At 38.5% G+C, this 22013-nt stretch overlaps 1 protein-coding gene across 3 annotated transcripts in view; it reads right to left on the bottom strand.

The window, feature by feature from the left end:
• SUPT3H (SPT3 homolog, SAGA and STAGA complex component) overlaps window positions 1–20921 on the bottom strand; it is a 468323-nt gene extending 447402 nt beyond the window's left edge. For 2 of the 3 annotated variants that reach the window (XM_056125943.1, XM_056125944.1), the window contains exon 1: window positions 20819–20919. In XM_056125943.1, the coding sequence (XP_055981918.1) occupies window positions 20819–20919 (101 nt within the window). Of the gene's footprint in view, window positions 1–20818 lie in introns of all 3 variants that reach the window. The other variant, XM_056125945.1, reaches the window with a different exon arrangement.
• Between the last annotated feature and the right edge of the window lie 1092 nt (window positions 20922–22013).

Below are 22013 nucleotides of genomic sequence, written 5' to 3'. Positions count from 1 at the left end.
GTGCCGTGATGTATCGATGTTTGCCAATGTTATCAACTGTCTCATTCTAAACTTGTCAAATACCTTACTGAAGTCTTAAAACCCAATTACCTGTCCATAGCCCTGAGACCATTATCAAAGAGCCTTGGCATAGCATGAATTTGTGAGGCACAGCTACTGCTCTGTAGAACCATTTGGTGTCTAGTACTCACCATAATTAGCGGCCACCTCACAAGTCATGCTTTGAAACTAATTCACTCTACAACCTTATCCAGGAGAGGTCTAAAGCTGACAGAGCTTCAGATTTTCTCTTTGAAACTAATTTTCATTCTTGGATATTTTACACTAATTGTTTACTGTTAAATATTTCACAATCCCAGTTGCGCATTCTTGTCCTGATTTCATTCCATGACGACTGACTTAATAAAACAAGAAATACAGAGCAATGACATAGGAAAAATGGCCAGGACAAATAGTTAATTCAAATATTGTAATTTAGAGAAATAAATAGCGGTATCAAGGAGACATGACATGAACAGTTGCCAGATGCAGCAGTATACCAAAAGCTCCTAGAAGAATATTTTCTCTAAATGAATTTATAGATTTATATTATTACTTTAAGCAGAATTTTCAACCTTCCTTTTTATTCTTTTATTGAACCACCATGCAATAATTACAAAGCTTTCATGATCCAGTTTCAGTCATACAATGTTCCAACACCCATCCCTCCACCAGTGTACATTTCTCACCATCAACCAACATACCCCCTCCCTCTCCTCTTCCTCCCCCTCCCTCCTTCCCACTCTCTCTCTTCCCCCCCCCCCCACTGCTCCCCTCTCCCCACTTCCAGCAAACATCTCCCATCCAGAGACATTCCTTCCAACCATCATTGTCAGACTTGTCCCTTCTCCATCCCAACTGCCCTCTCCTCTACCACTGAAGCAGGCTTCCAACTATGGACCAATCCTCCTGGCCCTTATTTCTACTGTCCTTGGGTATTTTAAGTTTCATACTATGGTTTTATTTTTATAGCCCACAAACGAGTGCAGTCATTCTATATCTGTCCGTCTCCTTCTGAATTATTTCACTTGTCGTGATACTCTCCGTGTTCATCCATTTATAAGCGAATTTCATGACTTCATTTTTTCTAACAGCTGTATAGTAAATATTCGATTGTGTAGATGAACCAGTTTCTTTAATCAGTCCTCTGTTCTCAGGCACTTGGGTCGTTTCCAAATTCTGGCTATTGTGAACAGTGCTGCAATGAACATGGAAGTGCAGATGTCACTTCTGCTATGTATCCAACCATCCTTATTTAGACAGTTGGGACCTCCCTCACGTACCTGGCCTAAACTTACTCTCACCAAGTCATGCCCTACTTTACTTATACCTTCCACTCTCCGAGCTGAACTTTTTCATTCAAGTGCATTTAATCACCTTAGATTCCAAAATTTCAGTGAGAGCTCAGATCTATAGTTTCATTTAAACATCACCCAGATAAGCAATGTAATCAATTAATTATTTAACCACTACTTTGTAACAGACAAAAACAACAAAAATTAAGCACCCCCAAGATTACTCTTGCCACAAATTTTTTAAATTCATTAAAAATTAACAGAGAGGGCTAGAGAAATACAACACGTAGATACTTGCCTTGCATACACAGTTAACCTGGGTTAGACTATCTGGCACCCCTTATGATCTCCCAAGCCCACCAGGACTAAGCCCTGAGCACCACTGGGTGAGGCCCCAAAACAAAACTTAACAGAAAAGAGGACATTCACCTCTTGAACCAAGAAAGTCGTGTATGAATTAGCACACTTGGCTGAGAAGACTTAGAGAAAGAAGTAAAAAGAGTGATCTAGCTTTTAAGACAAAATATACAGTTTGGGACTGGACCTGCCAGTAACTAGATAGTTACACCCACCAACTGCCATGTAACTCCAACAACGGCCAGGATCCAGAGATCATCACACTCAGCTCCTGGGAGAGAACAAGACAGAGTCTCCTACCCTATGCCTGACTGTCTCCACCAGGGCCCAACAGCTGAAGACCACCGAGGCCCAGCCAAGGCCTTGCTGGGAGCACTCTCCACACACTTGGATGAGCCTCACGCATAAAAGAACTGACAGAGGAACCCAGGTGTGTGGGACCCGGGGCTGAGATCTCCAAGCCTGTACAGTTTGGGACTGGACCTGCCAGTAACTAGACAGTTACACCCACCAACTGCCGTGTAACTCCAACAACGGCCAGGATCCAGAGATTATCACACTCAGCTCCCGGAAGCGCGTGGCCGCATTCGCGGCCGCGCGACATCTTATCATCTCATTCCTAATTCGGTCAAACTGGCAGGCTACCAAATGTAACATGCCCACACGGCAGAGTCTGGCAAACTCCCCGTGGTATACCCAATATGCCAAATACCAGTAACAATGATGGGTCTCATTCTCCTAACCCTGAAAAAGCCTTGAATATGGCACTTTAAAAAAAAAAAAATCTCAGGGCTAGGACGAAGAAGACGTTACTGGCACCTGCTCGAGGCAATCGACGAACAACAGGGTGGTCGTGATCGTGAGATATATATATATATATATATATATATATATATATAGAGAGAGAGAGAGAGAGAGAGAGAGAGAGAGAATGGAGAAACAGAGGCCATTTAAAATTTTTAAGTCAAAATTCAGTGATAAAGAAATTGTAGGGAAGCAATTTTTAAATATCTGGAGTATAAGAGGTTATTCATACACAGGATAATTTAGTAGTTGCCACATACTATATTCTCTAAAGCTGACTTCATTTTGAGTTTAGAAGTGCCTTTTATTGACACTACTTAAATCAAAAGCTACCAGAATGCTTCGTGTTAATGAAAGGACTATCTAACAGTCCCTATGAAAGAAATGTTTTCCTTATGTTAACCAAGAAGTTCAAGCCAAAATTAAAGACAGGAATTTGGAAAGAAGAAATTTTTCCACTAGTCCACGGTCTATGATTTATATTTTTATTCAAATTTCAAGCTCTTTTTGTCTTTCACATAACCATGCTTATCTCTGATTCTCTGTTGAATCTCTGATTCATCTACATTAATGAATCTCTTCACTGAATATTTTGCTTTGGATTTTTGCATCTGTTATCCTAGATCTATGTTCTAAGAATGCATTGAGAGATAGAAAAGGTAGTGGCTGACAAGTGAACAAGTTCGTCATAGTGTCCTCTTTATTGCATGACTGTAAAGAGAAAAAGCCTCACCTGTCCATAAAAGCTTCCTCATCTACGAAACTGAGAAAAAACTACCCACAACCCTGCAGCGTCCTCCCTGTATCTCTTAAGATTTAAAGAAGATAAAGTATCTATGCACCTATCATAGCACTGTATGTAGCACTGTACTGTTGTCCCGTTGTTCACCGATTTATCCGAGCGGACTCAGTAACATCTCCATTTGGCATATCGAATATGTCACGGGTAGCTTGCCAGGCTTTGCCGTGCATGTGAGATACTCTTGGTAGCTTGCCAGGCTCTCCAAGAGGGGCGGAGAAACCAAACTCGGGTCAGCCGGGTCGGGAGCTTGCAAGGCAAACGCCCTACCCGCTGTGCTACTGCTCCAGCCCCGTACCTCTAATAGTATAAAATATATTACATGTAAGATTTTATAATTTAGTACTTTTAAAAAAAACAAGTTCAAACATTTATTCATTAGACTAAAAAACTGTTAGGTGACTAATTGGTAAAGCAATATAGAAATTCAAGATATGGTTTTTTACCAGAAAACAAAATCTTAAAATCTTCACAAACCAATTAGTATTGAAGGTTAAAATTTAATTAATAATATTTAATTATCTCAAAGTTACCCTACTTATTTTTTAATAGTACTCATTTTTAATAATACAACTCAACAAAATAGATACATAATGACCACTCTATTTCATAAATTACTAGCAATGTTTTCTTATAAATTACTCACAAAAATTAGTATTTTAAGTATGGAATATAAGCCATTATTTCTTTGGGGGAGTGCTATGGACCAAACCTCAGGGTCTTATACACACAAAGTATAAATTCTATCACTAGGTTACATCTTCAAACACTTATTTTTTTTCATTCTCCAAATATATATATATATGCATATATATATATTTAATATTTCTCCCCTGAACTCTACCTTAGAAACCACTGCTATACATGGGTGGCTTCAAGCCTTTATGAACTATGTAACACACAGTTCAAACACCAAGTTTTAAAATGCAAACAATCAACAAAACAAAAAGGTAGAGCTGCTCTCATTTAAAGTGACAGTGAGGAAAGAGGATCCTAAAGGTCCATGTTGAAGGTCACTTCTACTCATGTGGCAACCAATCTTTCTCTATCTTTTAAAAAAATAAATAAATGTACTTTTGCTTTATAGTGCTGTTCATTAGCTTAAAATCAAGGATGCTATAAGACTCACTGAATATTCAATACTTTCTTTGCTTCTGAAATATAGAGTTAATGGTACTGTTGATTACATAAGAGGGTCACAGGCTTCTGGACGACATTCTCTCAGGATTCTTCTCCAAGAATGCTCTGTTTTTAACAACGGCTTTCTCTTTGAATCTAGTTGTTTGAGACTGCTTTGTGTATTTTAGTATTGTACAGTATAGCACAGTGGGTAGGGCGTTTGCCTTACACACTGCTGACCGGGCCGACCTGGGTTAGATTCCTCCGCTCCACTAGGGTAGCCCACCAAGCTATTGAGAGTATCTTGCCAACACAGCAAAGCCTGGCAAGCTCCCCAATTTGTTGTGAGACGTTACTGGTGTCCGCTCGAGCAGATCTATGAACAAAGGGAGGACAGTGCTACAGTGCAACTCTCTGCTTTTCAAAAACTATACTTTTCAATTTGCCGGGAAGCTGGACACAAATGCTTTTGGTCCATCTCAGAAATCCGAGGACCCATACAGCACCTGGGTTAATGTTGGACCCCAGGTTTTTATGGTTTATCTTATTGTGAGAGTCTTCCTTAAATCTTCTTTGGAATCAGCTAAACTAAAATGATTATATTGTATGTTACTATATTTATATTTTATATTATATTATATAACTCCCAAACTTGCTACTGAAAGCATCATGAGTTTCTCATTCCTTCATCCAGGATAGTAAAGTAAGGTAAAGTAAAGGCCCTCCCGTTGATCATCGATTTGCTCGAGCGGGCCCAGTAACGTCTCCATTGGAGACTTTGTTGTTACTGTGTCTGGCATATCGAATACGTCACGGGGAGCTTGCCAGGCTCTGCCATGCGGGCGAGATACTCTCGGTAGCTTGCCGGGCTCTCCGAGAGGGGCGGAGGAATCGAACTCGGGTCGGCCATGTTGGCTGCGTGCAAGGCAAATGCCCTACCGCTGTGCTATTGCTCCAGCCCAGGATAGAAACCACGGAATCATCTTTGGTAACTAATGCACTACTTGTATCAGTCTCCAAATCAAACTACACAGCCTTTACAATATAACTTACATTTGTTTCCTAATCTTGATTTCCACTACCATTACCTCTCAATTGAACTACCACAAGATATATTACCACAACCAATCCATTTCACAAGCTCCTACAGTCAATCCTTAATCAGTCCCAACGCAAAACATACCTTTACCTTTTAAAATACCTCTTAAAGAGTTGCTTTTATTATGGAAAAAACTGAACTCCTTCGTTCAGCATGCAAGGCTTGCCATAGTCTAACACCAATTAACAATTTCATTATTTTCTAAATTAACTTTCTCTCCAGACACCTTAAACTATTTACTCATCCAAATGTCTCAAGTGACAAAGTTCTTCTAGCTTGCAGTGTTCCCTTCATAGTCTCAATAACCTTCCCTTGAATATAGTTCAAATAGCATCTTCAAAAGCTTTCATTCTCCAAATTAAAAGTGCTCTGTATTTTCAACATTCCTGATGTAGTGTATCCATACCTTTTTTACATATTTATCTTCATGACTATCTTATATTCATTTTTTGTCATTCCTTTTGTTTATGGGGTCCACATTCAATAGTGCTGCAGTGAGTGGTCATATTCTGTTTCTATGTATCTACGAAAGATGATTCTTTCTCTCTCATTCTCTCTCCCTTTCCCTCTCTCTCACTCTCACTCTCTTTCCTTATACATGTGGAAAAACATGCAGTTTTCTAGCTGAAGCTTTTAACACAAAATACATTTTTCATAAAAATTTCTACAAGAAAATTCAGTAAGTGAAATGTTTGCAAGCAATGATTGGAAGTAACTGAAACCTCAGACATCAGTCTCATCGACATTTTCACAAAACAGAAAGATTATACTAAACTGAATACTCTATTAAAAAAATGTATTAACCTACCTGTCTCTTAAGAAGGAAGGTAGCACTATTTAAAATCAAATATTTCTGGCACATATGCTGTTTAAGCCCACGTGGCCGAGCACATGTGACACCCGAGCAAATGTGTCACACGCATCTCCCCTCTTAAGACATGCACTTTCACACTTGCATGTCTAATGCTGGGGTGTGTATAGGGGCTCTCTCTGCCCTTGGAGAAGCTCGCGTTGTCTTAAATGCCTTTCTCTCTCTCTCTCTCTCTCTCTCTCTCTCTCTCTCTCTCTCTCTCTCTCTCTCTCTCTCTCTCTCTCCTCTTCTCTTCCCCCCTCACTCTTTCTCATTCTCTTCCCCTCCACACCTTCAAAAGCCGTCCAAACACAATGTTTTACTAAAGGAAAAAAAAATTTCTGAAATTAAATCATGCCTCTTTGCTTATAAACTTTGTTCTCAATGCAAAGCCATCATCTGTCTGAACCTAAACTCTCTGTAAATTAAAAGGAAAATAAATCTATCTCATGTAATGCTAAATCATGTGTCCAGATAAGAACATATTAATGAGGGCTGGAGCAATAGCACAGCGGGAAGGGCGTTTGCCTTGCACATGGCTAACCCGGGTTTGATTCCCAGCATCCCATATGGTCCCTGAGCACTGCCAGGGGTAATTCCTAAGCGCAGAGCCAGGAGTAACCCCTGTGCATCGCCAGGTGTGACCCAAAAAGCAAAAAAAAAAAAAAAAAAATTATTGCTACATGTATCCAGATAAAACACAAAACATTTAGACTTCATGGTGTTAGCAGCAAAGGTAAACAGGAATTATCACCACCTTGTTTACTTTTTACTTTCCTTCAACATTATCTAGTCAAATACTAGTATATAGTCAAATAAACACTTTTGGTTTCATTGGTAAGTGGATGAACAGGTAAATGAACAACTGTGTAAGCAACAAAGGAAAAAACTAACTTTAAGAAAGGGATTTAAGGGACAGGAGTGACAGTACAGCTAGTAGGGCATTTGCCTTGCACATAGACAACCCAAGTTCGATTCCCAACATTCCATCTGGTCCCCAGAGCACTGCCAGGAGTAATTCCTGAGTTCAGTGCAAGGAGTAAACCCTGAGCATCACTGGGCGTGATCCAAAAAGCCAAAAACGAAAAAAGGATTTGATAAGGATTTGATTAATGGGCACAGGAATCAACATTGTGAAGAAATAATACAAATGGGAATAAATACTTTAAGAGTAACTTCTTTGGTTGGAAAAAAAGATGATACATTATATAATTAAAAACTGTAGCCAGTTTCGATAAAATTTACTACCAAATAAGTAAGACAAAAGATTTATTTGCACACACATCACGTAAAGGCTTACATGTGAATAATATACCTGGTTAATTTCTAAACTCAGTTTTCATTCAATAGTTTAAAAGTAAAAGTTACAATAAATAAATTACAAAAAACAATTATCATACTTTTCAAAATAAATTTTATTTCACTGATTTATGTATGATTTATGGAACTGTGTTCTGATTTTCTTTTTAAGATGTGTTTCTTCTTTCTCAAGTTACAAATGTAAGGTTCTGCGATTGTATTTAAAATCTCCTGGTGGCAGATATGCACAAAAGAAATACCTCAACACAAATCACTATGACATGTAATGAACCCAAAAGGAATAGGCATATATCATTAAAGGCAAGATGTTAAGCTTGATAAAAACAAAGTCTGACCTTTAATATTTTTAAATGGGTAAACAAACATAAAATGCAGCAAGGATTATATTCCACATATTTAAAATCTCTCTGGCATCCTTGGGGTCTGTCTATAAAAACAAAGAAGTGACATACGATAGAGACAAGAAAATCCAGGTGAAAGCAACAAGTCCTGAGACCGTTCCTTCCAGCAGCAGACTATTGAAATCCCAGTGACTGATGCATTCCCAAAACAGATGAAACGTCATGTAACGGGGGGAAAAAAATGTATGTCATAAGTAATACGCCATTAAAAATAAAACTAGCCACAGCAGAAGCACAATATGTCTTGAAGTAACAATAAACTTCCAAGTCTTAGGTCCTTATTCTTAAAACTTATTTTACATCTTAAAAACTCAGAAAAGCGGTACAGGCATTAGATTAGAAATATCTCATAACAATGTTACTTTATCATAGCAACAAGGTGAAAGAATGATTTGAAAATTTGACCCCTAGAGATGATTATAACAAAAGCTTTTTAATTGATTTCATAAAAATGTTGTTTCCTTCTTCATTCATAACTAGTGAATATGAAGAGTGTTTCTCTTAAATTACTGAATTATTAAAATCAAGAATAAGAAGGTCTGATATCCTCAATCTTGGTTATTAATGTTCTGCAAGTTCTGCTTTAACAAAGAGAAAGTAGGTGTGTGATGAGATAGTACATCGAGTATGCTCTTTTTTTTTTCTTTTGGCTTTTGGGCCATACATACCCAGCGGTACTCAGGACTTATTCCTGACTCTATGCTCAGGGATCATTCCTGGTGTGCTTAAGAGACCGTGTATGATAACAGGGAGCAAACCAGGGTCAACTGTGTACTAAGGGGAGACCCTAACTCCTATATTATCTCTTGCCCCTAAATAAATGAAGTCTTAATATTTTAAGAACAATTTAAATAGATGATAACAAAACTTAAGATGCATCAAGTTATACTGCTATGAATTTTAATATAAACAAACATAAACTCATTCACCAGGTTTTAATGTTTATGCTGTTTTATTTTGGTTTTGATTTGGGAACACACCTGGTGATGCTCAGGACTTACTCCTGACTCTATACTCCTGGCAGGCTCGGGACCATACAAGATGGCAGGAATTGAACCCGGGCCAGTTGTGTGCAAGGAAAACACCTTACCCACTGCATTATCTCTTTGGCCCTTCATTTATCAATTAAGTAGCTCAATACTGTAGTGCTATTACACATATAAAAAAACAAAACCTTGGCAAGTGCTAGCAATTTAAAAATTAAAAATAAGGGGAAATAGTCAAATTAACACTAAATAATGGCAGAGTCACTGGAGATGTACACTGAGCTTCAGAAAACCTAGGATCTAGTCCTGAAGCCAAAACTGATCTCCTATATATCACAGAGAAAATTTCTTCATCTCTCTGTTCTTTAATTTCTTCACCAACAAAAACTGGTCGAAATAAGTTCCAAGGGCTTGTGAATTTTCCTATCTAAGTAACTGATAATTTACTTAGTTTCTAAATAAAAGCAGAGGCGGTCAAAAAAATAATGCTGATTTTCAACTCCAACAGTAATACTTAAGGTCAAACTAATTTTTAAGTTACACACTTTCCCAATGTAAACTACTGACATACATAACCTGTTTCAATCTCCAAAAGAAACCTGATAGGAAATTGTGTTTTTAATTTCATAAAGAATTTATATAATATAAAAGGAATAGAATTCACTCAGATTTTATGTCTCCACCACATCATTTTCCATTTATACACCAGATGACATGCTTACACACACACACACACACACACATTGTATATAAAAACATTACAATTTTCTGAAGAATCGACAGAGACACTAGCAAATAAGAGATAGTCTAACATAGTGTCATATCTAACACTGTTTTCGGTGCAATTGAGACAGATGGAAATGAAGTTAATGAAAACACTGTCAAACACTGTCCTCCAGCTGTTCAGCGATTTGTTGGAGCCCAGTAACGTCTCCGTTTTGAGACTTGTTGTTACTGTGTTTGGCATATTGAATACGTCATGGGTAGCTTGCCAGGCTCTGCCGTGTGGGTGAGATGCTCTTGGTAGCTTGCCAGGCTTTCTGAGAGGGGTGGAAGAATTGAACGCGGCTCAGTTGGGCTGGCTGCACACAAGGCAAACGCCCTGCTGCTGTGCTATCACTCCAGACCCCAGAGCAATAGCACAGTGGGTAGGGCATTTGCCTTGTACACGGCCGACCCAGGTTTGATTCCTGGCATCCCATATGGTCCCCCAGCAGAGCCAGGAGTAACCCCTGAGCACCGCTGGGTGTGACCCCCAAAAAGCAAACGTTAATGAAGCAAAAGAATAATGGTAAAAGTTAGTTGTCAAGCTAAAAGTAATGCCAAAAATGCGATAATATCTTTGAAACCTTAAAAATAAAATCAAGGTGGCAAAAATAAAGTGGTGATTTTAATTTTTATAAAGAATAATAAAGCAGGGAATAGAGATAAGTAAAAAAGAGATCCCTATAATAAAGTAAAACAAAGATTTATTTTTAAAAAAACAGTACACGGAACACAGAAAAGCAGGCTATTTACAAGACTGACTAGTCCACAGGAGATTTCCTAAGAGATAAGATGCCCAAATTGATGCTTCTATTTGAAGTGGTGTTTCCTATTCCTCCAGGTAGCTAAATAACAGGGTTGTCTTGGGTTCTTTTTTGTTTGTTTTTCTTTTGCCTTTTGGGTCACACCCGGCGATGCACAGGGGTTACTCCTGGCTCTGCACTCAGGAATCACCCCTGGTGGTGCTCAGGGGACCATATGGGATGCTGGGAATCGAACCCATGTCGGCCACGTGCAAGGCAAACGCCCTACCCACTGTGCTATGGCTCCAGCCTCTAAGTAACTACTTCTATTTAACATTTTATACTTCGCTCAAAGTTGCAATCTCCACTCATCTTTTGACAAATTATCATAACCTTCATACTTCCTATTCCATTCCTCCCCATCAATCTGAGCTCAGCCAGCAGAGCCTCCTATACCACAAATTTTAACATTCTACTGCCACATCTGCCCTTCACATCCCTAAATCAATCTAATCACACTTTTCCAGTTCTACATCTAGTAGCTAAGCTCTGCTACAGAAATTTATATATATAATTTTGCTGGCACAATCCTTCTAAATGCTGGGTAAACTCAGCTGAACTCTTGACACTGGGCAACAGAAAGTATATTTCCAACTGTATTACTCCCATAATTCCACTTCTGCCATTATAAACTTCCACCATTTTTCTCAAGCCTCTCATCTTTGCCCTCCCCAGTGTTTATGTATCGTCCCAAGGCATCGCTGTAATACAAGTGGACTATAACACCTGCTATTAAAATCTGAGTTATAAAAAGATTAAACTGTCCCTGGCAGTCTGTGTGAAGCTAAAAATAAACACTAAAAAAAAGGAAAATGTGTTTTAAAAATTTTAAAATATGGAAAAAGAAAAAACAGTATCTATGATAGAGACATTTTCATTGAAAAGGTCAAATATTTATTTCATTACTTAGCTTCTGGTATTTGTAAAATATCAAACTACTTATTCTTTATGACTAATGTATCAGTTATCCTTGTATATAATCCCACTCACTAGTCTATAGTTTTACAGGAACCAGAACAATAGTACCGTGGATGTAGGCTACTGTCTCCTACACCCTGGTCCAATTTCCATCCCTGATACCACAAACCATCCCTGAGAACATCCAGGAATGAACCGAGTGCACAGCCAGGAACAAGCCCTGAGCACTGCTGGTTGCGAGTCAAAAAAATGTATAAAATTACAGTGTATAACACCTAGAAAAAAATAGAACTAGTATTTTGCGTCTATCATGTTCACCATTCATAAAGAGATAATAACTACATATTTTTTAATCAAGGGGCAATTTGGTGATTTCTACTATAGTAGACATAGCACAATTCTACATTCAAGAAAGAAAAATATTAAAGAAAGCTAAGTTCTTCAGAGTCAACCAACTCAAGTTTCCATTTGGTACTGTTTTAAAGAAAACTTTCTGAATGCAAAATTATTTCACTAATCAACCTTAAAAGTAAAATGCAAATATTATGCAAACCAATCTGAAATTTGTGTGTGCAGCAAAAGCACAAAAAGAAAGGAAAAATTAAAACATTTAAAATTTGCACTTAGAATTTGTTTTGGAACTTGATAAAATGATGCCTAAAAATGCATCTGGAGGAATAAAAATAGGAAAAAGACAAATATTTTAAAAAGAAGTTATGCAGATGACCTTTCACAACAACACCAAATATTAAAACATATTAAGAAGCTGTAATAACTAAAGTAATGCAGTACTGGCAAGTGAACAGACAATTCAATAAAAAAGGCAAAAAAATTTTAAAAATAATAGTTTACTATCTGATTAAGACAGTATTTCAATTCTGAGAGAAAAGAGAAACTTACATAATTTGTGCTGAGACCACTTGTCAAACCAATTTGAAGTAAAGTTATTTTAACTTGCTCTTGCTGACACTACACCATAAAATAATGAATAAATAGCAACTATAAAATAAACTAAAATTCTAATTGTGAGTGCACAATAGCATACATAAAGCTTGAGGCTAGGGCTTTCTGTCAAACGTGGGAACCATAAAGAAAAATAAGAATGATTAAGCTACAATAAAAGGTAAAGGGTAAAGGCCCTCCCGTTGATCATCGATTTGCTCGAGTGGGCCCAGTAACGTCTCCATTGGAGACTTTGTTGTTACTGTGTCTGGCATATCGAATACGTCACGGGGAGCTTGCCAGGCTCTGCCATGCGGGCGAGATACTAAGCTACAATAAAAATAACAATTCATGGGGCCAGAGACATGGTTCAAATGGTACAGCGCATGCCTTGAATGTGTGACGCACTGAGTTCAATCCCTACACGTACAGGGGTGATGCTGCTGCACACAAAGAACCACCAGGTGTGACCCTAACAACTAAACATGAAAAAGGACAAGTTAATTTCTTTCTCAATCACTACAAACACACTTTAAGAAAACCAAAAGATGGGAGTAGGGAAGAGAGTAGGGAGTAGGGAAGAGACCACAAATTATAGTCAAAACAGGATTATTGAAGGAATTAAAAAGCCCAAAATAAAAACAAGAATTCAGAAAAATGTTGGTAATAATATGAACTGACAGTCAATATAGAAATAATAGCTATGACCAAAATGTCTTCAAACTCAGTATTGAAGCAAAAGTATAAAATAGATTTTTAAGGCCAAAGCAATAGTACAACAGGCAGGGCACTTGCCTTGCACACGACTGACCTGGGTTCTCTCCCTGACACACCATATGGTACCCAGAGCCCACTAGGAGTGATCCCTGAGCCCAAAGTCAGGAATAAGTCCTGAGCACAGCAGGGTATGGCCACCACTAAAAATATTCTTCTAGACCCAAATATTCTTTTTTTTTAATTGAGTCACATGAGCTGTAAAGTTATCAAGTTAATCAGAATTGTTTTAGGCATACAGTATTGCAACACCAGTCCCTTTACCAGTGTCTACCCCTTAACCAGTTACTCTCCCTGCCTCCATAGGAAGTACTATGCCGCACCCTGCCTCCACAGGAAGTACTATATAGCACCTCTCAACACTCTATTCTCCAGGTTGACCACTTCCCTCCACCAATGCCATATTGTACCCTTCCCTGACCTCACCCATAGTCCCCACCAACCCCGCTGAACCCCCTATAGCAAGCTACACGTACAAAGAATCTTGCAGTACTTAAATAAAAAATAACAGATATCAGTACTTGTATTCCAGCTTCTTTTCAATTCAGTTTTTGGTCAATACTAACAGTGCTCAGGGCTTACTTATTCCTGGCTCTTCATCCATATATATATCGACTGGAAAGCAGTACCACTGCTAGGGCGCATGACTGGACTACATCCAGGTTCAATTCCCAGCACCACATGGTCCTCCAAACATTGCCAGGTACAGCCCTGGAGATCTCCAGCACTGCCAGGATATTCCCAGCACTGCAGGGCCCAAGCCACAATGCATACTCAGACCTTCACACTACACAGACTCTGGGCTGGTGGGAAACCACCAGTAGGGGCCCAGACCTAGGAGACACCAGCCCCTTCCAAAAAGGAATCACTGTCACTGTCACTGTCCTCCCATTGTTCACTGATTTGCTCGAGAGGGCCCAGTAACATTGTGAGACATGTTACTGTGTTTGGCATATCGAATGTCATGGGTAGCTTGCCAGGCTTTGCTATGCGGGCGAGATACTCTCGGTAGCTTGCCGGGTTCTCCGAGAGGGGTGGATGAATCGAACTCGGGTCGGCCATGTTGGCTGCATGCAAGGCAAACACCTTACCTGCTGTGCTATCGCTCCAGCCCAAAAAAGAATACATATTTAAAATGTAGGAGAAAAATATGTAGGGACCAAAGCAATAGTACAGAAGGTAGGGCATTTGCCTTGTATGCAGTCAACAGAGGTTAGATACTTAGCATTCCATATGGTCCCCTAAGCACAGCCAGGACTAATTCCTGAGTGCAGAGCCAGGAGTAATCCCTGATCATTGACAGTATTACCCTGCACCTCCACCAGAAAAAAAAAAAATGGGTGGGAGAGATAGTAGGTAACCATTTGCCTTGTATGCAGCCTACCAAGGTTCAATCAAACCCCAATACCCCAATAGTCCCTGAGCAACACCACAGGTGATTCCTGAGTGTAGAGTCAGGAGTAACCCCTGAGTATTGCTGGATGTGGGCAAAAGGGAAAAAAATAAAATATATGTGTACATATAATGTTATTGATATGTAAATACTATATATGATACATTACTCAGTACTAACAGGTCACATCTGCATAAACATACTGCTGGTGGGATTATAAAGCACTCTATAAAAACAAGTACTTTGATCTAATGAAATAGCTGACGCATGCTTAAAGCTCTATTATGCAGAAAGGGAGGGGAAGCTAGGAAGAGCTAAGGGAGTTGCCATAAACTCTTTACATGCTATCAGTAACACTTAGAACCTATTATATTTACCAAATTAACATCAAACACACAACACAGAATAGTTCCTCCTGGTAAAACTGCTTAGCTGTCTCCCATCGCAGGTCTAGAGACCATCAGAACTATGCCTCCAAGAGCTACAGATTAGCTATGGCACCTTGCACTCAACAAACAGTAAAAATTCAAATGAGTCACTCTTTTACATTAAAATTCCTTGGCTAGTTTTTCTCTGGTCAGGAATGTGGCTCAGCAGTATAATCACATTTCTATTTCAATGGAATTGACTGTGAAGAAGGAATAAACACATAATCACAGGCACTTTAAGTTTATCCAATTTTAACAAATATTAAATCAAAATTTAATTTCCTACCCAAAATGAGTAACCATTTTCTGGGGTATTTTCAGTACTAACCCATCCACTTTTATCCAATTTTTAACTTGGTACAAAAGAAACACGTATTCAAAATCTTAGCACAATTTTTAAAAAGTGAATAAAGCTGCACATATGTAACCGACTTTTTTTTTGATAACTTTTGGGGGTCACACCAAGCGATGCTCATGGGTTACTCCTGGTTCTGCGCTCAGGAATCACTCCTGACAGGCTTGGGGAACCATATGCAATGTCGGGGAGCAGACCCAAGTTAGCCACGTGCAAGGCAAGTTCCCTAAGGACTACACTAACTCTCCAACCCTTGTTTCTCCAGGCCCTGTAACAAAGTAACTTTATAGCTACTCTAAATTTTACAAGTTTCACTACATGAAAATGAGAACTGAAAACCTGTAATACTACATATTCAGTTAGACATGCTGGCATGACAATGAAATACAACGCATTCACAAGTTACGAAACTCCCAGAAAGACAAAGTACAATATATCGTGTAATGTCACAAACGAACATTCCCAATAGGGATGCCCAGGACTGAACCCAAGTTGCCACAACATGTGAAGTAAATAGTAAGCCAAATGCACTATTGTCCCAGCCTCTCACAGAGAACACTGATTTTCAGGGGAGGGATTTGAAGTCAGACCCGGAGGTGATCAAGAGCAGTATCTGGCTCTATACTCAGGAGTGACCCCAACCGATCCTGGGTGACAGGGGTGCCAATGAATGGCACTAGGGATCAAACCAGGGGCAGCTACACTGCAAAGCAAGAGCCTTACCACTCAAGTCTCACCAAAAAATGCTTTTAAGAAACAAACACAAATTAGTTATCACGCTGATCGTCCACAAAATGGAACATATATCTAATACTAAACCGACCATTTAAAGCCAACCAATCAAAGTTCCCAAACATAACACACCCAAATCTTTACTGTGACACAATGACAACCAAAAACCAATGAGGAAGGAAAACCCCAAACACCAAGTGTGACCCTGAAAATTTTTTTTATTTTTAACAGTGAGACTACCATAATTCAAAATTTTAGTTATTTTTCATGAGATAACTGATATTTAAATACAAATTCTTTTGTCACATCTATAAAATGACACATTATTTCAATGCATTAACTCATTCAGACCTAACCAGCTTTTAATATCCTTACTTCCCTCTGAAAAAAATGATAGGCTACTGTGAGTTACATGGTCTCTTTGATGTTCTAAATTCCTATATATAATATATATATATAGTCACTTTTGGGAAAAACTGTGGCCAAATTTATATTATAATTTGAAAGCTTCCTCCTTGTTATGTATTCATAAATTAATATAAAACTTGAAATATTCCAAGTAGATCTTTTGTACAGAAAAGTAAAACAAGTTAATACACAGACTGCAGTATAATTTAAATAATAGGAACTGTGCTCTCAAAGGACATTTAAATATTTAACAATATTTAAATTTAAATTTGTATCTATGTCCAAAGTTATGAAATGTCATTGAGTGTACAAAAGAACATAATCACTATTTTCGCTACTGATGTACTCAAACTTAAAAGATTAGATAGAGGTCAGGTAGATAATAGTGTATGTTTTGCACGTAGGAGCTCCAGAATAGCAGAGAATAGCAGGGTGCCCTGAACACAGCCAGAAGCAACTAGAAAAACTAGACCTCATCACTACTTATGTTACTAATAACTAATATATTTGGCTTTCACGTTACTTCATTACTGCACACTACACACACACAAGCTAATTAAGTCTCATTTGTAAAAGCTCACAGGAAGACTGAAGAGGGAACCCTGAGACAATGGTGGAGAGAAAAAGACACTCTGTTGGGGAGTGTGGTACTGGAACAGTGGATGAAGAAAATCCTAGTAATGACAGTGTTGTAAATCAGTGCCGAAAATTTAAAAAAAAAAAAAAAAAAAAGTAGAAATTCGAGGATAAAAGTGCACAATGCAAATATAAACACTCAAATGTGCAATTTCTCATTAAAACCATATAAACAATCAAAAGTATAGTGATTCTATTGTTTAATAATCAAATGTCAAACCTTAAAACATATACCAACATGATAGTGCTAAACCAAAAAGAAACCCTTTTTCTGCAGCGGGGGTAGGGATGGACGGGACCTTTCCGGCAGTGCCCAGGGTGCCCAAGAGCCACTGGCTACCAAGTCAGGCAACCAAGCTCAGATTTAAATGCTCAGGCCTAAAAATGCAATGCTTCTGCGGGACTGTGGTACTGGGAACCAGTAGGCCACCCGATGGTGGTTAGGGATCTCAAGGGCTAGAAACAGTGATGCTCAGGAAGTCATGTGGTGCTGAGGATCCAGCCCAGACTTGCGGGTTCCCTACTTTTGACCTGATCTTCCTGTTTTATATGGGAATCCAAGAGGGAAAAAGAAAAACTTCAGACTACCAGTGGTAAATGTTAACTATTAGGAGTCAGCCTTTCTATGAAGCTTAAAGAAGTGAAATATACATTTCTTCTAAACTGTAGGCACACAATAACTTTTGTATTCTGAATCCAACTTGAGTTAGGATTAGTTCAGAAAATGTTTGCAGAAGTAATTAGTGTTCATTTAGCTTTGCTTCTTAGGGGGGCCACAAGGTGGTGATGCTAATTGGGCCGAGGACCACTCCTGGCAGTGCTTTGATCAAGGCCACACACGCACTAGGCACAATCTCCACCATTTTAGCTGTCTTCCAAATCCCTTCTTTTTATTTTTCTCTCCATTTTCTTAAGCAGTCTGGAGTCCATCAAATGTACTAATTCGGTATAAATGACAAAAGGGTATACTGTCTTCAACTTACAGAAAGCTATTTCTTCTTTTTTTCAAAAAAAAAAAAAGAAAGCTCTTTCTATTAATCAAGGGTTATCAAAGTTTTCCGTCAAAGACCATATATTAAACATGTTCAGCTTTATCAGCATTTGGTCTGTCTCTGATACTGAAACTCTACTGAACGCAGCAACAGGTCACAGTTAAACGAGTGCAGCTACAGCCAATAAAACCTCGTCTGAAAAGCAGTTCATGGACATGAGCCTGTAGTGTGCCAACCTTTACAATATAAACATTTCTTGTACCTATTAGCAAATAACAATTTTACTAAATTCCACAAAGTTTAAAATGCTGTTTCTGGAATTTTCTTTGAATTATTTCATTTTAAGATTAGAGAATATAGATAAAGGTTAAATGAAACTGGCAAAACACAACTCTTTTATTTATTTATTTATTATTGCTTTTTGGGTCACACCCGGCGATGCACAGGGCTTACTTTCTGCTCTGCACTCAGGAATTACTCCTGACGGTGCCCGGGGAACCATGTGAGATGCTGGAATCGAACCTGGGTTAGCCATGTGCAAGGCAAACGCCTTACCTGCTGTGCTATCGCTCCAGCCCCAAAACACAACTCTTGTAAAAGCCAAATAACATGCAAGAGTGGGTTTTTGTTATACTATTCTAATTTTATAAATTTGAAAAATGGGTAAATAAAAAGCTTTTTATTGGGAGAGTGTCAGTGGAACATTCCCAGGAACGTATGCGGGGGTACACATGGGGGAAAGGGGCTGAGGAGAGGGCAGAGGCCTTTCCAACTGATATTCAGTCCAACTCTGTTGTAGAGTTGAGTGCTCAGGCCCAGCAATGCAGAGCTGCTTGGATCCAGCAGGGCTCAAGGCCACGAGGGCTTCCCCAGCAGCACAAGGTAAAGGTAAAGGCCCTCCCGTTGTTCATCGATTTGCTCAAGCAGGCCCAGTAACGTCTCCATTGGAGATTTTGTTGTTACTGTGTTTGGCATATCGAATACATCACAGGTGGCTTGCCAGGCTCTGCTGTGTGGGCGAGATACTCTCAGGCTGGAGCGATAGCCCAGCAGCATACAGGGGACCAAACCTTGCAAAGTCAGGGTCTCACACATGCAAGGCACACATTTCAGAACTGAGCTGTCTGCACAGCCCTGAAATTAAAAGCTTTATAAAATACCAAGTAAATGAATGAATAGAACCTGTAGAAAATGAATTTCATCACCTTACACAACCAGTTTCTTTTGTTTGGTTGGTTGATTGGTATTTTGTTTGGGGGGCCACATCTGCTCTGAATTATTAGAGTATTACTCTAATAGAAGTATTAGAGTATTACTTTATAAAGCATGTCATTTATATAAGTATATATGGCTATTATTTTTCAGATGAACTTTTTTTATTTCTTCATATTAACTATAATAAATATTAATAGATACTAGCTAGATAAACAAAGCATTAAAGATAAGCTTAAAGTCTTTGGTAATTAACAAAGGAATTTTAATTGCCACAATTTTAATTTCAAGCCACAAAGTTTAAGAATCCCCAATCTATTTAAAATGTTGGTTAAGGTATTAGCTATATGCTCAATTTTATTTTTCCTTTGCAAAATGATGTTTCACACAGCGGAGGCAATCAATATACAGTCACAAGAGGAAAATCTTCAACAGAAACAGTCTTTTAAAATTATATGGTAAGACAGCCATAATACATCCACGGAAAAGTAAAAGCTAACATGTTTCACACCTTTATGAAAATAACTGTCTCCTGAACTAATATGTGATGATAGAACATTTTAATAAAAAATGCTATATCCTATCATATGAAGACATAGTCTCATTCAAAGCTATTAGAAATCAAACTGAAAAGAAGCTTCCCAAAAAATCTTAATCACTGTGCAGCTACTAAGTAACTGAATTAACTTTTTACATACTCTTAAGTTTTTTTCCTCATTCAGAAATACCGTGATTTTAAATACTATCAAAACTAAAAACTAAGTCAGGTTCACAGAACTTTAACGTTTGGCACAGAGAACTTATTTATGAAAACATTTCAAACTGTCAAAAACAAATTTTCTAAACCTAAAACTAAATTAGTATTAATCCAGAACACAAATTTGGGATGATAATTATTCACATGACCGTTTATTTCAGAAGCTAATCCTAAATTTTTATGTACCATTATACCATTTAAACCAAAATACCATTTTATTATTTCTGTTTCTTGTGAATATGGCAATTTAAAAGGTTTCCAAAAGTGTCAGGGTTATGAAGCTCACTTTTCTTCCATGTTTGAGGGCCTGGGTTTGGTCCCCAACACCACCAACAAAAGTGTTAGTTCATTTTTATATCACGAAGCACCAGTTCCCAAGTTAATGTTTATTCTGTTGTTGCTGTTCTGTTTATCTGGGTCACACCTGGTGTTCTGAAGTCACCCCCAGCAGTGAGTGCTTGGGGGAAACATCTGCAGTCCCGGGGATCAAACCAGGGCCTCCCACATGCAAAGTAAGCACACAACCCATTAATCGATCTTTCTGGACTCTAATTTTCATAGATTGTGTCTTTGTCTTTGATCAACATAAGAGCACTTAAAATAACAGTGAGATGCACAGCACAGACATACTTACATCATACTCTGCAATTCTGCCGCAAAGCTTATACACTTTCCTGTACTTCGCCCACTACTTGAAGTGGCAGTGGACACTGGGCTGGCTGCAGCATTATTCATCTTTAAAAAAAAAAAAAAAGGGAAGGTTAAGCCATAAAGATATGAAAACCAGAAGCAATTATAAATTACTCAGAGGAAATTTTCATTGATTTTATGTAAATCCAATTGGTTTATATTTACTGTTGCTTATTAAAATAAAATTCTAAGATAAAAAGATGGTCCGATAAAATATTTTAAAAACTACTCAACTGGGTACAGAAGGACAGTATTAAGAAGTTTGCTTCGTACGAGGCCTACCAGAGGTGGATCCCCTGTACCTCATACTGTCTCCTAAGCACCACCAGGAGTGATCCGGGAGTACAGAGGCAGGAGTCACCGGTGTGGCCCCAAAACAAAACAAACAAAAGTGCTGAGAGTGATGAACATTTCAGTATTTTTTTTCTAATGAATGGAAGAGATAAATACTTGGTCCTCGGTGGATTTGAAAATCAGTTCCCATAAGTGCAAAGATTCACTAGAAGTTCTTCAGGTAGCTCTTAGTAGCCCCTGAGAGCCCATACCCAAACCCAGGTTTATCCAAAACTAAACTGATTTTTCTATCTTCCATATGGAGGTTCCAAATAAGAAGAGATCTGGGGCCACAGCGATAGTAAAGGGGATAAGGTGCTTGCCTTAAACACAGACAACTCCATAGAGAGGGTAGAGAGAACCCAGATTCAATCCCTGTCATCTCATATGGTGCCCCAAGCCCCGTGAGGAGTGATCCCCGAGCCCTGCCAGTAGTGACTCTGAGTATAAAGCCAAGATTAAGCCCTGAGCACCACTGGGTGTGGCCAAAAACAAAACAACAACCAAAAAAAAATTTTTGAAGAAGAGATCTTAGATAAAAAATTAAAAGTATACTCATTTTCCATTGACCGAGCCTACAACACGAATAAAAATAAAGCAAATCAGCAGATTAGAAGTGTAACACTGTGATCATTTATTGTACATTTATCATTATGGTATTTAACATCAATTCAAAATGTGACTATTGCGGCCGGAGCAATAGTACAGCTGGTAGGGCATTTGCCTTGCACGCGTCCGACTCAAGTTTGATTTCCAGCATCCCATCTGGTCCCTTAAACACCACCAGGAATAATTCCTGAGTGCAG

The sequence above is a fragment of the Sorex fumeus genome, unplaced genomic scaffold (assembly GCF_029834395.1).
Source record: "Sorex fumeus unplaced genomic scaffold, SorFum_2.1 ptg000061l, whole genome shotgun sequence".
Classification (NCBI taxonomy): Eukaryota; Metazoa; Chordata; class Mammalia; order Eulipotyphla; family Soricidae; genus Sorex; species Sorex fumeus.
This window is presented reverse-complemented; position numbering and strand designations above follow the sequence as displayed.